Source organism: Jatropha curcas, chromosome 2 (genome assembly GCF_041381405.1).
Source record: "Jatropha curcas cultivar XTBG-Jc1 chromosome 2, XTBG_Jcur_1.0, whole genome shotgun sequence".
Classification (NCBI taxonomy): Eukaryota; Viridiplantae; Streptophyta; class Magnoliopsida; order Malpighiales; family Euphorbiaceae; genus Jatropha; species Jatropha curcas.
In genome coordinates this window covers 23582437-23598226 of record NC_143152.1, presented here as the reverse complement: position 1 = coordinate 23598226, position 15790 = coordinate 23582437, and the positions used below count along the sequence as shown (strand labels likewise).

The following is a 15790-nucleotide window of genomic DNA, read 5'->3' as shown; positions in this document are numbered from 1 at the left end:
ATTTGAGAGGTGTCCAGAAGTGTCAGTGTCTAACACAAGTATGTTAAACTTTTTAAGGCGTCCATATAACTTAGATTTCAGTAAATGAAACCAAACCACACTTGGATGATAGCTATAAGAACGACTAAAAGTCTAAATTGATTGAGATAATGGATATGGAATATTAAAAATGATGGGTTTATTCGACAATTTTAGCTATTTTAGTAGCTGTTAATTTTAATAACTGTCAATTGTTTTACTAGTGGTTAAGTGTTAAATATTAGTTGTTAGTCGTTAATTGATTATATGTCGATTTAGAATAAAAGTGTTTAGTACAAATAACTATTTGATTAGCTGTTTAATATAAAACGACAAAAATGGTATAAAAGCGATGAACGAGATAAAAACAAGTGATGAGTATAGGTTTCATAAAGAAATTATAAAACTCTAAATGTTAATGAAAATAAGTTTCATGAAACACTGTCTCCAATCCTAATGCTAAGGTAGATATTGTATTACCGAACGCTATAATTAATTAAAATATTGTTTTAATCATATCAAAATACTAAATACTACCTTCAAATGCTGTTGCCGAACAGGGCCAATTCCAAGCCTCAAATTGTTGAAGAAGACAAAATAACAAAACTACTATTGCCTAATTGATCTATATCTGGTCTATAGAGACAACGACATAAACAAAATGTGACATCTCTCTCCATGCTATATTTCAACCAAATTGCCATACTCCTCAAACCAAGTCGGAACAAATTGACGTAAAGCGCTTTCAATTTTTTTTTATGGGAGATCATATTCATAAAGCTGACATGGACCTTTTTGCAAGTAAAATCTTCTAATTTTATCTCAAACATTATGATGATAATCTAAAATTCTTTTTCTTTATCTGGGATATATATATATATATATATATATAAATATAATGAATCAGTTCAAAAACAAAAAAAATCAGTCCTTTATATATAAATTCAATTTATACAACTCATTACAAGCAATTAGTTGAGTAAACTCATGGATTGACAATTATGATCAGATAATTATAACTCAAAGGATAGATTCACAGGCATTACAACGAATGAATGACAAAAAAATACAATGCCTTGTATATATATACAACAAAAAAAAACTAATAAGGTGTTAGTTGAGGTAATTAGCAACTTTAATCATTGTTTGATCACCAGGAAGTGCAATTTGCTAGGAGAGTCAAAAATTCCAAAAAACGCGGGATTAAACATCCTGATTTTATCTATATATAAAATTAAAGCCTAATCTTACTGATGGTTACAATTAGTATTTGTGCAAAGGACCATATTAAACACCATATACAATTATTTTATTCTAGAATTTAACAATTTGCTATTAAAGTGATAAAGGATCCGTCCCGGCTATTAAGGCTCCATTTGTTTACATAAAATAACTTGCTGAAAAATATTTTCATAGAAAATATTTTCCCTGAAAAATATTTTCCAAATGACTTATTTTTTATTGTTTGGTTGTAATATTGAAAATCAATCAAAAATATTAAAGTCTTTATCTCATAAGATCATAAAAAATTATTAATGTTAATAGAAATTTTATAATTTAAAAATTTTATTGTTAAATATAAAAAGAATGAAAAAAATATAAATTATGAAAGCCGCCGGTGATCGGTGGTGTGGCCTGTAGTGGTAGCCGATAGTGGTGGTCGATAATAAATGGTGACTGATGATAGTGACTATGATGATTAATAAATTAAAAAGTATGGATTTATAAGGTTTCTAATATCCAGAAAATATTTGATTCTCTCGAGAATGGGAAGTTGTTTTCCTTAAGAAATGACTTAATTTTCCTATGACCAGAAAAATATTTTCAGTTGACTTATTTTCCTGAACGCCCTAAACAGCGAAAAATTGTAAAAAATATTTTTCTATAAGTCAATTTATGGAAACAAACGGAGCCTAAGTGTAAAATATTTATTTGTTTTATATGAGGAATTGGAAGGTTTTACTTATTCTGTTCTTGATGTTCTTAATATATTAATTTCTGTTTTCCGAATAAAATATCAAGCCTTAATCATCAGATAACAAGTAATGAAAATAACAAAACTTAATACCAACACGATCTATATCTATATAAATATATAAAAGCTAAGGCACAAAAGTTTATATGGCACAATTCTAGAATATTGAAATGCTTATGTGACAAATGTTAATTTATTGAATTGAAAATAATTTTTATATTTTTAAAAATTATTTTTAATATAATTAATAGAGAAATTAATTAATATCATTAATAATATTTTCAGTTTTTAAATAATTAATTAAATTAATAATATCATTAGTATTTTAAAAAAGTTTCACTTTTTTTCTAAAATAATGAACAATATCATTAATATTTATTCTATCCATTTTTCCCATTGTTACGAATTTTTATAGTCATCTATCTTAATATAAATAAAACCTTAAAAAAAAATCAATCATACTTTCAACAAAAAGAAATGAGTCTTTCGTAAACAATATAAGACTATTTTCATGGTATTTTGTTGATGTGAGCTTGATTAATATAATTTTCACAGTTTATATTTAGTTTTCAATTATCAACTAAAGTATGAATTTGTGATTTGTAATAAATTATTCTATAGCTATTAGAATATCTAATCCATATAAAAAGATTTTATTTAATTACTATAATTAAGTGTTTATTTTTGTTCAGCACGATGCCACCTAAATCATAGAATTTATTTTTTGCTGTGCTTTTTTTAATGAAATTAAAATTAAAATTTATTTTCTAATGTCATTATTTGTGAAATAGAGAAATATTTAACGGCAAAATTAATATTAATATTTTATTTTGTGAAGAGAGATGACAATACTTTTTGACCTATTCTAAATCAAGGCAAACTTCGATAAAATTTTTTTAAAAATTTTTAATGTTTATTGGATTTATGCCTGAATTCTAGATTATTTATTCAAAATGAATGTAATAATTGGTATTTAAACGATTATTTTAAATCTATTAGAATATTTATAAAAATTAGAAATTTTAAACTTAATTATAAACTTGATTTATGTATGTATGTGTCTATATATATTGATCATTTTGCAAGAATTTGGGAAAAAATTTATTTTTCATTTTATTTTTTTGTATATAAGTATAATATATTGGCTACTTGAATTCTTGAAAAAATTATTAATTATAATAAAAATAACATTTTTATTTTTAAACATTATACAGCATTTGCACACGAAGCGCGAGAAGACGACTAGTAAATATATAATTTCTGAGGCCTAAATGCTTCTGTGACAAAATGTTACAATATGAAAGTGATGATATGACAATTTATTTTTTCATTATAATTAATATCATTTATATTTAAATAAAAATTAAATGTTCTTTATTAAATAATGGAGTTACAGTAGAGTCATAGTTAATATATAATTTTTATTTAAAATTATAATTAATAAGATTTCATTATAATTAATATAATTAATAAATATAAAGTTTTTCATTAAATAATTTTTATTCTTATAAAAAAATTAATGGAGTTATAATAGAGTCATAGTTAATAAAAATTAATTAAATAATATAATTATAATAACAAATAGAATTAAATTATTAATTTCAATTCACTAAAATTTATTTCATTAAAATTTTTTTTTGAATCTTAAAATTTTATTAATAAACTACCAGGAAAAACTTAACAAAAAGATCTACTTCAACTCGGACCAATAGGTCCCCCATACATCCAATCTAGAATCTCAATGCTAAGTGAAAAAATCTGCAAATGAGTAACATCATAAACTAAAACATCCGTATTAAAATATGAAGGATCCCTCCAAATGGTAGGACAAGCAAAAGAGATAGCAGCTCGAGCTAAGGAGTGGGCCACCATAATAGCTTGCCAACGAATCCACTTGGCTTTAAAACCATTTCCTTCACTCAACAAAAGTTGGCATTCCCAAATTATATTATTGATTTCATTAAGATTAAATATTCTTATACTTCATTTAATATGAGAATTTCAAAGAAAAAATAAATAATTAACTAAATATATCAATTGAAAAATAATAATTTACTTACAATAAATAATTGTGCTAATTAATATTTCAGTTCAATATTTGAAAATTAAAAAAATACATATAATTTTACCCTCCATCATTTAATCAAAAGTACATAAATAAATTATTTTAAAACAATATAAATATAAATTAAAATAATTTTTTTGAAAATTATACTCAATTTAATTAAGAAAAAAAAAAATACAATCTGCCCATAGCGCTGGTTCAGGACTAATTTTTAATCAATTCCTTGAGACAAATGAAACTAAACTTAAGAAAATAAACCAAAACGAAATTAAAATAAAATATAAAGATGCAAGAAGAAAAACTAACCTGAAAGGGTTTTCCCTCTCTCAGAATGTCGTGAGAGGCTTGTCCCCCTTCTGTGGGGCCTGATTCTATTCAACCTTTTCTTTTCTTTTCTTTTCTCTTCTTTCATCTTAATTTTCAACTTCGAAGAATGTATGAGAGAGACATCGTACAAAGTAAGTAGTTGGGTACAAAAAACATTATAAAAATAATAAATCTCTCCTCCTTTTTATTTGGTATGGACATGATTGAATTGTTACTCATGGGCCAATCACAACAAGACTTACAAACATTTTGTAGGGCCTTAGAGCCCATGGGATCAAGAAATAATTAATCAGTCTGTTTAGAAATATAAGTCAGTTTATTATTTTGTTTTAAAATATAAATTATTATGTATATTTATATTTAAAAATAATAAATTATATTTTTTCAATATCATTCTTATTTACATTAAATATAATAAATAAAATAATTATTAATTTTAAAATAAAAATTAATTTAATCAAATTATTTTTAAATTTATTATAATTTAAAATATTAATTGCTTCTTTAATTGTTTTTGCACTTTCGACAAAGGGGGTAATTATTACTTATGGCAAGATTCAGAACTTCAGACGTTTTGGTCGCAAGAGGGTAGGCATGGCCATATTGCGGTTCCGGGAACCGGAACCGTCGGTTCGAACCGGCCCGGAACCGCAACCGGAACCGGTGAGAACTGGAACCGGGATGAACCGGAACCGGAACCGGAAAATTCCGGTTCGGTTCCGGTTCCAGCAAATGTGGAACCAGAACCGGCGGTTCCATAGAACCGGTCGGAACCGGAATGGAACCGCCGGTTCTCCGGCCAGTTAGAACCGCCGGTTCGAACCGGCGGTTCTAGCCGTTGTAACTGTCAGATTTTTGTTTTTTTTTTTTTTTTTTTTTTAAATTTGTTGTTAAATGTCTTAATTACCCCTCCCAACTGTCATAAACGGCTACATAACGGCTAGTTTGAAGGGTATTTTTGGAAAAATGAATTTTTGGATTTATTATAAATACCTCATTTTATTTACAAATTCATTACAAAAAAATCTCAACTCTCTCTACTTACTCTCTCTACAATATACTACACTCTCTACTTACTCTCTCTACAATATACTACACTCTACTCTATATTATTCATTTATTTTTCTCTACTCAACATTTATCTCTTATTAAGGTAATTATTCTCTCTAATTTTTTTTATTCAATTTTCCAAATTATATTTTATTATCATATAATGGCAAGTGGAGGAAACTCAAATTCGGGTAAGGGCAAGGGAAAAATTGGAGAATCATCTATCCCTACAAACGACATCTATGATATGATTCCCGACCAATTTAATTTTGAGGGTTTTCCAAATGAAAATTTGGATATTTCAACTCAAGAATCCGAATTTAATGAGCAATTTCAAGAAGATGAAGAGCAAGAGCAAGAGCAACGAGCAAAAATTGTTACAAGAGCAAGACAAAGTTCCGACATATTCTCCATTCATTTCACAAAAAAATTCAAAGGTGAGAAAATGTATGATGTAATTTGCAATTATTGTGGAAAATCTTATAAATTTAAACAAGCGGGCGGCTATGGATCATTTTGGAAGCATTTGGAGGCAAAACATCCAACAAAAATAGGAGTTGATCGGTCTCAACAACAAATTTCCGGGTACACTTCTAACCTTTCTTTATTTAAATATTCTGAAAAAATACAAAAAGAAGAATTAGCAAAAATGATTTCTATGGAACATTTATCTTTTAGTTTTGGTGAAAAAGTAGGTTTTAATAATTATTGTCAAAAAACTTTAAATCCTTGTGCTAAAAGAGTACCAAGAAATACAGTAAAACGAACTATTATTTCTTTGTATAATAAAGGAAAAAAAGAATTAGAGCTTTTATTTTCTCAATTGAAAATTCGTGTTTCAATTTGTTGTGATGTTTGGAGTGATCATTGGCAAATGCATTCTTATATGGGTATTACATGTCATTGGATTGATGATGATTGGAACCGTCGGTTTTGTAATCGGATCGGAACCGGAACCGGAACCGGAACCGGACGGTTCCAAACCGGAACCGGAACCGGCCAATTTCGGTTCGGTTCCGGTTCCAGCTTTTCTGGAACCGGAACCGCCGGTTCCGGAACCGTGGCCATGCCTACAAGAGGGAATCATTTACAATACGTTATCAATTTACAGTTATCGAGAGCACATGCGTTAATAGACAAGTACGTTAGTTTAAAATTATTATTATTCTTTACAGAGTAAGTGCGTTAGAAAAACACAACTTGTGGAGTGAGCTGCGAAGAATATTCCAAAGCTGAGAGACTGCGTTCCATTTTATATGGCTGCCATTGCCGTAGTCTCTTCATTCTTGGATTCTCTCTTGCAAATCGTTCTCTTCAAAACTTTTTTCTACAATGAACACTGCAAAAAAAGCCGCCCAGCTTCTTTCATCTCACAATATCGGAGCTCTTTTCGATTCCGTCGAGGCCTTTCTCTTCGATTGCGATGGTACTTCTGATCTTTAGATTCCCTTTATTTCTTATTCTTATTATTGTTTTAGTTTTGAAGTAACCAATTTTAATTTTATAATTTTGTAAATTTAGGTGTAATTTGGAAAGGCGATAAGCTCATTGACGGCGTTTCTCAGACACTTGAACTGCTTCGCTCTAAGGCATCTTGCAGTCTTTCACTTCTCTCTCTTGTTTGATTTGTAAATCTTTATTTTCATTAATGGAAATGGATGGATGTGTTGGATAATTCAGGGGAAGAAATTGGTTTTCGTGACCAACAATTCCATGAAATCAAGAAGGCAATACGCGAAGAAGTTCTCTTCCCTTGGAATTTCAGTTACTGAGGTTTGTTTTGGTAGTATTTCAATTTTTTTTAATGTTACTGAAGTTCTCTTCTCCTAAATGTGGGTTTTGTTTTCAAATGGTTGTAGGATGAGATATTCTCCTCATCTTTTGCAGCTGCTATGTACTTGAAGGTCAATAATTTTCCTATAGAAAAGAAGGTTGGTGTTACTCTACACTTACCCCTTTGCGTACTTTTAATTTATTAGATTAATTCTTTGAATTCTTGTTGCAATGTTGCAATGTTGCAATTTTTGGAAGCTTGTTCTTGTTACAATGTTGTCTAATGTGTTGGTTAATTAAGATAATTAAGAAACCAAAAAGACAGAAGAGAAAGTGGAGCTGTGTGTTTGTACTTTCAATGAAGAAGAGAACAGAGCCTTTTATAGGCATTACATAACAACTGAACAGAAAAGTAGCCTACTCCAACTAATCTATAGGAGATAATCTTTTATTTGCCACTACTCAGGAACTAAAGGCTCCACTAACTTAATTTTGAATCAAATCTTAACATGCCCTCTTGATTCAAAATCACAGATGCCCAATTGCTGTCCAAAATAAACATGTTTCAGCTGAGACGGAGATTTAGTAAATAAGTCTGCAACTTGATCATTTGTACCACAAAATTCCAACTCTATTTCTCCATTTGCTACCAACCTTCGAATGAAATGGTGCCGAGTTTCAATGTGCTTTGTTCTGCTGTGGAAAGCTGGATTCTTTGCCATTGCTATTGTGCGTTTGTTGTCACAATAGATTTTAGTTGCTGCCACTTGCTCTTGGCCCAAATCAACCAAAACTCGCCTAAGCCACTCTGCTTGACATGCTGCAGAAGTTGCAGCAATATACTCTGCTTCCGAAGACGACAGAGCAATAGTATCCTGCTTCTTTGAGCTCCATGAAACGGCACCTGAACCAAGACTGAAATTGTAACCTGAGGTACTTCTATCATCATCCAAAGAGCCAGCCCAATTACTATCAGTATAGCCAAATAATCTGAAATTTGATACTGTGGTGTAACAAATTCTAAATTCAACAGTTCCAGCAACATATCGCAAGACCCTTTTTGCAGCTCCAAGATGGTGCTTTGTTGGACTATGCATAAATCTGGACAAGACACTAACAGAAAATGCGATGTCAGGTCGTGTATGAGACAAATAATTCAGTCCACCAATCATTCTCCGAAAAAAAGTTGCATCAGCCTTCTCTGTCCCATCTTCAGCTTGTAATTTTTCATTTAAATTCAATGGAGTTGAAGCCACATTGCAATTTACCATGCTGAATTTTTTTAGCAAATCACTTGCATATTTTTATTGTCCCACAAAAACTCCATCTGCACATTGTTTCACCTCAAGTCCAAGAAAATATTGCAATAATCCCAAATCTGTCATCTCAAATCTTCTCATCATAGAAGATTTAAAGTCAGCAATAAGACATTCATTGGACCCAAAATAAATCATGTCATCAACGTAAACACAAACAACAAGAAATCCAGCTTTGACTTCTTTTTTCAAATATAAAGTGGGCTCATTTTCACTTCTAACAAAACCATTCTCACAAAAGTAGTTGTACCAAGCTCGCGGTGCTTGCTTAAGCCCATAGAGAGCTTTTCTCAATCTGAGAACTTTATCCTCATGATCATTTTCAACAAAGCCTTTAGGTTGAGAAACATAAACGTCTTCCTCCAAATCTCCATTTAAAAATGCAGACTTCACATCAAATTGAAAAACAGGAAGAGATAATTGAGCAGCTACAGCAAGCAATAATCTTACAGTTTCAAGATGAGCAACTGGTGAGAATGTTTCCTCGAAGTCTATACCTCGTTGTTGGGCATACCCCTTCGCTACAAGCCGTGCTTTATGCTTTTGCACACTCCCATCAGCATGGTACTTGGTTCTAAAAACCCATTTGAGCCCGATAGCATTCTTCCCTGTAGGCAATTTTACCAATTCCCAGGTCTGATTTTTCTGAATTGAAGCCATCTCTTCATTCATAGCATTTTTCCATTCTTCCATTGTTGCTGCCTCCTCATAGAATATTGGATTTGAAACATTCAAAGCAAAAGAACAGGTTTCATATATTTTTCTCAAGGATCAGGTCTTCCTTGGAGGAGTTTCAATCAATGAGGAAGAGCTTGAGCTGATTGGACTGGAAGAATTTGAGTTGTTTGGACTTGATGAGTTGCTACTAGCTGAATTTGATGATAAAAAAATCAGCAACATCATTTGATGGTGAAAAATCAGCAACATCATTCTCTAAAAAAGGAGCTTGGTCTAAATTCTTAGCATTTCTCCAATCCCATTCTGCATCTTCATTAAAAACCATATTTCTGCTAACAATAATTTTGCCACTTAAAGGATTATATAGCCTATATGCCTTAGATTGAGAACAATAGCTAACAAAAATGCATTTTTCAGACTTTTCACCAAGTTTGTCGCGAGATTGAGAATTAATTAAAGCATAGGCTATACAACCAAAAATTTTTAAGTGACTTACATGTGGTTTTCTGCCTCTCCAAGCTTCATACGGTGTTTTATTCATGACAGTCCTTGTTGGCGAAATATTCAAAAGATACACCGCGGTTGCAACGGCTTCAGCCCAGAAAGAATTCAGAAGACCCTTGGCTTTGAGCAAGCTTCTAGCCATCTCCACAACAGTCCGATTCTTTCTCTCGACAATACCATTCTGCTCCGGTGTGTATGGTGCAGTGAGCTCCCTGTGAATGCCATATTCTTCACAAAAAAATATTAAATTCAATAGAATTAAATTCACCACCTCTGTCCGTCTGGAGACATTTGATATGGTTGTCCAGCTGCTTTTCTACCAAGCTTTTCAATTTCTTGAATGTAACAAGAGCTTCAGATTTACACTTCAAGAAATAAACCCAATTCATACGGCTATAGTCATCAATCAACAATAAAAATATCGATTACCACCAAATGATTTAGTTTGCATGGGTCCACACAAATCCGCATGTATCAATTCAAGACAACTACCAGCCCTCCATGATTTTCCTACGGGAAATGATTTCTTACTTTGTTTGCCCAAAACGCATCCTTCGCAGAACTCAACAGATTCAACCTTGGGTAACCCATTAACCATATTTTGCTGACTCAAAAACTTCAACCCTCTTTCATGTAAATGCCCATAACGCAAATGCCACAAATTAGATTCACCAATTTTACTAAAAGCAAGAGCAGTGTTTTTCCATGGAAGCATCTAGTGGAAACATTTTGTTTTGAGTCATTGGAACATTAAAAATGGTATGACCAGTTTTCTTATCTTCAATACAACATGAGTTATCATCAAACACAATTCTATACCCACTAATCATCAATTGCCCAATACTTAACAAATTATAAGTCAAGCTAGGAGCAAATTGCACGTCATTTAAAAGTTTAGTATTACCATGGCGAGTATTGATGGCAATTGTACCTTTCCCTTCCACTTGAATCACCTAATCATCACCCAGCTGGACTGTTGTTTTTACTTTCTCATCAAGCTCTTTAAATAATTGCTTTGTTCCTGACATGTGATTAGAGCACCCACTATCCAAGAAACAAACAGCATTTGTAGCATTTTTATCAAAAGAATGAGCCATGAAAAGCATACTCTCTTCTTCTTCAGCAACATTGGCATGCTTTCCTTCATTTTTTTGCTTTCCTTCATTCCTTTGCTTGGTCCAGCAATCAGCTTCTTTGTGGCCGACTTTATCACAGTAATAACATTTGATTAAATTATTTTTGTATTGCCGTTATTCTCCAGAACGTCCTCTTCCACGGCTGCCGCCGCGACCTCGGCCATGATAACCACCGCGAAAATTGCCTCTATTTGAAACTTTGTCATTTGATTTACTATGAGAGGACTCTCCTTTCACTTGAAAAGCTTTTTCTTCAATTCTTGTTGATGATTTATTTATCCTGCCTTCATGAGCTTGCAAATCATCAAAAGAATAAGCAGATAAATCTTTCGACTCCTCTATTGCAGCAACCACACGATCAAATTTAGGAGATAGACTTCTCAATAATTTTAAAACCACAGTCTCATCAATAATTTTTTCACCATATGCTCTCATTTGAGAGATAATTTTAGAAGCCCTTGATAAATATGCTTGAACAGATTCAGAATCGCCCATTTGAAGTGTTTCAGATGTTCTACGAAGAGATTGGAGTTTTACAGTGATTACTTTTGAGCAGCCTTGAAATTCATTTTTCAGAATCTGCCATGCTTCCTTAGAGGTGGCTGCTGCTGAAATATGAGAGAAAATCTCATCCGATACAGCTTGTTGAAGGAAGAACAGGGCCTTTGCATCCTTCTTTTTATTTTCTCGAAGCTTTTGCTCATCATCTTGGTCTTCACACCCATTCTCAACTAGCTCCCACAATTCTTGCAAAATAAACATAGTTCGCCTTTTTTATGGCCCAATATTCATAACTCTCACCCTTGAAGAAAGGAATTAAGGGTTGGGTTGAAGTAGCAGTGCCATTTACTGCCATTTGAAAGGTTTGCGTGAACCACTCTTCTTTCCCCCACTTTTTTTTTGTTCTCTCCTCTACTTGCCCAAATAATGGCTCTGATACCAGAATATGTTGGTTAATTAAGATAATTAAGAAACCAAAAAGACAGAAGAGAAAGTGAAGCTGTGTGTTTGTACTTCAATGAAGAAGAGAACAAAGCCTTTTATAGGCATTACATAACAACTGAACAGAAAAATAGCCTAAAAAATCTGCAACTAATCTATAGGAGATAATCTTTTATTTGCCACTTCTAACAGTAACATAAGTCCAGGAACTAAATCAGGAACTAAAGGCTCCACTAACTTAATTTTGAATCAAATCTTAACATAATGTGGTATGATGACCATTAGACAAAACAATGTTCATATTGTTGCATTTATAAGTGTGCACTTCTAAGCATTTGCTTGTGCAGTTCCTCATCTATTCTTTTGCAGGTATATGTGATTGGTGGGGAAGGTATAAAAGAAGAGCTACAGCTCGCTGGATACACAGCTCTTGGTGGCCCAGTATGTCCCTCCAAAATTTCGTAATTGATTTTGCTGTTTCTGTTTTTTTTTTTTTTTTCTTCTTCTTCTTTTTTTTTTTTAAATTTTTTTCTTTAATTTCCTTCTCCTAAGTTTTTTTTTTTTTTTTTTGGAGCTAATGAGATATTTGTTCAAGGAATTTGCTATTTTGTACTGCTAGATATTAGCAGCATGGTGAACAATCCTGCATGAACAATTGACAATAAAATGTTAACGTTTACTTACAATTAAGGAAGAACAGAAAGGATTAAAAGATGGAAGTATTAGTCTCCATATAGCTAGTAATTAACATTGAGTTGGAACCTGTCATGTTGCTTGTCATTCTTGGTGGTATTCTGTGGTGTGGTTGCTGTACATGCCAGTTCATTCAACCTCATTCTATCTCTTGAACATGCTGTTATTCCTATTGGTTTGGAACATGAGAAAGCTTTAGCAGTTTATTCTTGATTGGAAGTTCCTTGTAGCTTGTTTTTGGTTTCTTTTTGGCTGTCCTTGGAGAGAGTGAACCCTTTTCTTTTTGCTTTTGCTTTAACCAATAAAATCTATTACCATATTTTATTTATGCAACTATTGCAAAAATTTATTGCAGGAAGATAGTGAGAAAAGAGTTGAGCTGAAATCAAATTCCATGTTTGAACATGATAAGAGTGTAATGTAACCTCTTGGCCACAATTCATTTAAAAAATTTCTCCTTTTTCTGTTTGTGATTTATGATGATGCAACTTCTATCACAGGTTGGAGCAGTTGTGATTGGGTTAGATCCATATGTCAATTATTACAAGCTTCAGTAAGAAAAAGAAACTCTGACTTGCCTTTTTCCTTATCCTTTTGTGGTATTAGCTAAAGTGTGATGGAAGTCAGTAGAGCTATAAATAATCTGAGAGAGCTAATTCCTATTGAGCTTGAGTTTGGCTTATTAAAGGTATACTGGAGCTTGAAAAGCTGAGCTTGAGCTTGGCTCGGGTTTAGCTCATTTGGGTTGTAAATGAGCTCAAATGCGGCTCAATTAGAGTTTGTCGTTAAAAAAAAAAAAAATGTGGCTTGTTTATAGGATTGAACTCAAGTTCGGCTCTCGTATTAAATGAGTTTGATAAACAAGCTCGAGCTTGGCTTGTTAAGCTCATTGAATGGGATGAGTTAAATCGAACTTTTACAAAGCCAAGCCTCAAGCAGCTCGCCTCATTTACAACTTTAGAAGTCAGAGGAGATAGGTCTTAGCTTAGACTTTGAAAAGACAAAATGAGATTGTAAAGTAATGCAAAATTTTCAGGAATATCTATGTAGTATGAAATGGGTTCTTTAATATTTTTCTTAACCAGTGAGAGTTGTAAAATTCTGCATCTTAGCTGTATGTTTGTTACTCGGGTAGGTATGGAACCCTATGCATTCGTGAGAATCCAGGGTGTCTCTTTATCGCAACCAACCGTGATGCTGTGGGACATATGACTGATTTACAAGAGTGGCCTGGTGAGGAAGCTAACTTTCAGTTGTATTACATGCTTGATGGCCAGCCTCTAATTTCTTTTCTGGGTTTCAGGAGCGGGTTGTATGGTTGCTGCTGTTTGTGGTTCAACTGAGAGAGAGCCTGTTGTAGTTGGAAAACCATCAACCTTCATGATGGACTTTTTATTGAAGAAGTTAGTTAATTTTCATTTTGTCTCATCATTCTTAATTCTTTTTTATTATTTGCTTCTAGATTACATTTTCATAAATGCATTATACATTGGAGTCTACAATGTCTAATATATAACCACAGGGGTTATCATCCAAAATGAGTTGCAGGTTTTTTAAACTGATTGCGATATTGCCGGAAATGCTTTTGTCCTAACTAAACAATAATGAACCTCTGACTTCTTTTATGACATTTTTTACCCTCAATATGCAACTGCTATAGGATATATTTTGGAGGTTTTACCATGGTCTTAAACAGTAGCTATTCTATAACATATTGCCCATTTTCTAATAAGATTTCAGCCCGCCATATCTCTATCAGTCATTGTAGACAATATGAGAAATTGTTTCTACCTTATGGAATGTTCTTTTAGATTATTAATCATTTAACTCTGTTGCATATTTTAGTTGTTTTTTCTTTAATATTTATTGAATTATTATGTGTTGTTGATTTGAGTATTTTTTTTTTTCTAATTAATGACCTTGTAAAAATTCATGGTAGTGGCACCCTCAGATTGATTCATACCCACGGTTTTGTTTCTGTTACTGCCTCTTCAATTCTGTTATTCAAAACCCTGTATTTTGACATCTGCATTTTGTTCTGTTTATAAGATTTCAAGTCAGCACCTCAAAAATGTGTATGGTGGGGGATAGACTCGACACTGACATTTTATTTGGCCAAAATGCTGGCTGCAAAACTCTTCTTGTTCTTTCAGGTAAACTGATTTCTTTTGTTTATTTGATTTTTGTTTTCTTGAAAATGATGCTAATATAAATTCTAAAATTATAAACATTCATGATGCTTGGATCTGCAAAAAAATTGCAGGAGTGACAAATCAATCCACTCTGGAAGACCCCTCAAACAATATCCAACCAGATTATTATACGAGCAAGGTGTCTGATTTCCTCAACTTACTGGGACCGTGATCTCATTATTTCAATCCGAGACATTGTTTCAGACCAATTGACAAGTCCACTGGATCCACATATTTTCGTAGATTAATCGTTCATGGACTGTCATTTTGACAAAATTATTCCCATCAATTGAAATAAATTATGATCGTGTTATACTTGCATGTTTTCTTGCTTGCAAGGCTATCCCCTTCAGTTTAAATCTCTGTTTCTTTCTGGCAATTGTGGTATGTTAAAGCTTTATTGGCAAAAACGTCAGCTTTATTATAACAACTTAAAGCTTTTAAGTCATCGTATAGGAAAGTTTAATACATCATTGACAGTGATTTTCCAGGACAAAGACAGAACATAAAAGAAAATCTCTTGAAGTTTGCAGGCACTAATGGTTATATCTGGGTAAGGAACTTCATGTGTGTCCAATTCATCAATGGATATTAATTTATTGTTACTTCTTTATTTGATTTCTTGGCAGTGTAAAAGTGAATCCTTTGTTTTGTTTTGTTTTGTTTTTAATCTTTTATTTGTTAATTTAATCAATTAGTAGTTTTCTTAAAGTTATTAGGAAAAAAAAAGTCAATTGGAGGGCTTAATAAGAAATAAAGTGCAATTGCACGCCCACCTGGTACTTATTCTTTGCTTGTCATTACCAACAAGTGGTTGAGCACGTCGTTACTGAGACAAGTACGTAGTTGCTTTTTATTGACCGTTTGATCTCTCTTTTATTCTTTATGTTCAATTTGACCCCTCCAAAGTCCAAAAACCGCTTTTTTCTTTTTTTTTTTCAAGGGCCCAACTTAAGTAGTGTATTTTAAATTTATTATTATAAAATATAATAATACAATATTAAAATTTTAAATTTTTTTAAAAATAAAATATTTAAAATACATAATATAAAAATAAAAACTAAAAAAAAATCAATTTTAATGTATAGAAAAAAAAAAGAAATAGGAATAAACATTAACAG

General features: G+C 32.0%; 1 protein-coding gene across 1 annotated transcript; it reads left to right on the top strand.

Annotated features, from left to right (window-relative positions):
• The first annotated feature begins 6610 nt into the window (after positions 1-6610).
• Positions 6611-15048, top strand: PGLP2 (2-phosphoglycolate phosphatase 2). Its single transcript, XM_012219424.4, has 11 exons — positions 6611-6861; positions 6957-7024; positions 7116-7208; positions 7295-7366; positions 12154-12225; positions 12833-12892; positions 12978-13030; positions 13613-13710; positions 13781-13880; positions 14527-14630; positions 14741-15048. The coding sequence occupies exons 1-11, from the start codon at positions 6768-6770 to the stop codon at positions 14839-14841; spliced, it is 915 nt and encodes a 304-aa protein (XP_012074814.1). The 5' UTR covers positions 6611-6767; the 3' UTR covers positions 14842-15048.
• The last annotated feature ends 742 nt before the right edge of the window (positions 15049-15790 follow it).

Bases quoted from the DNA above. Each gene is read 5' to 3' on its own strand.
- PGLP2 (XM_012219424.4), top strand. From the start codon at position 6,768: ATGAACACTGCAAAAAAAGCCGCCCAGCTTCTTTCATCTCACAATATC. The intron at 7,209-7,294 runs GTTTGTTTTGGT...AAATGGTTGTAG, and splicing joins TTGGAATTTCAGTTACTGAG to GATGAGATATTCTCCTCATC. The intron at 13,711-13,780 runs GTGAGGAAGCTA...TCTGGGTTTCAG, and splicing joins TGATTTACAAGAGTGGCCTG to GAGCGGGTTGTATGGTTGCT.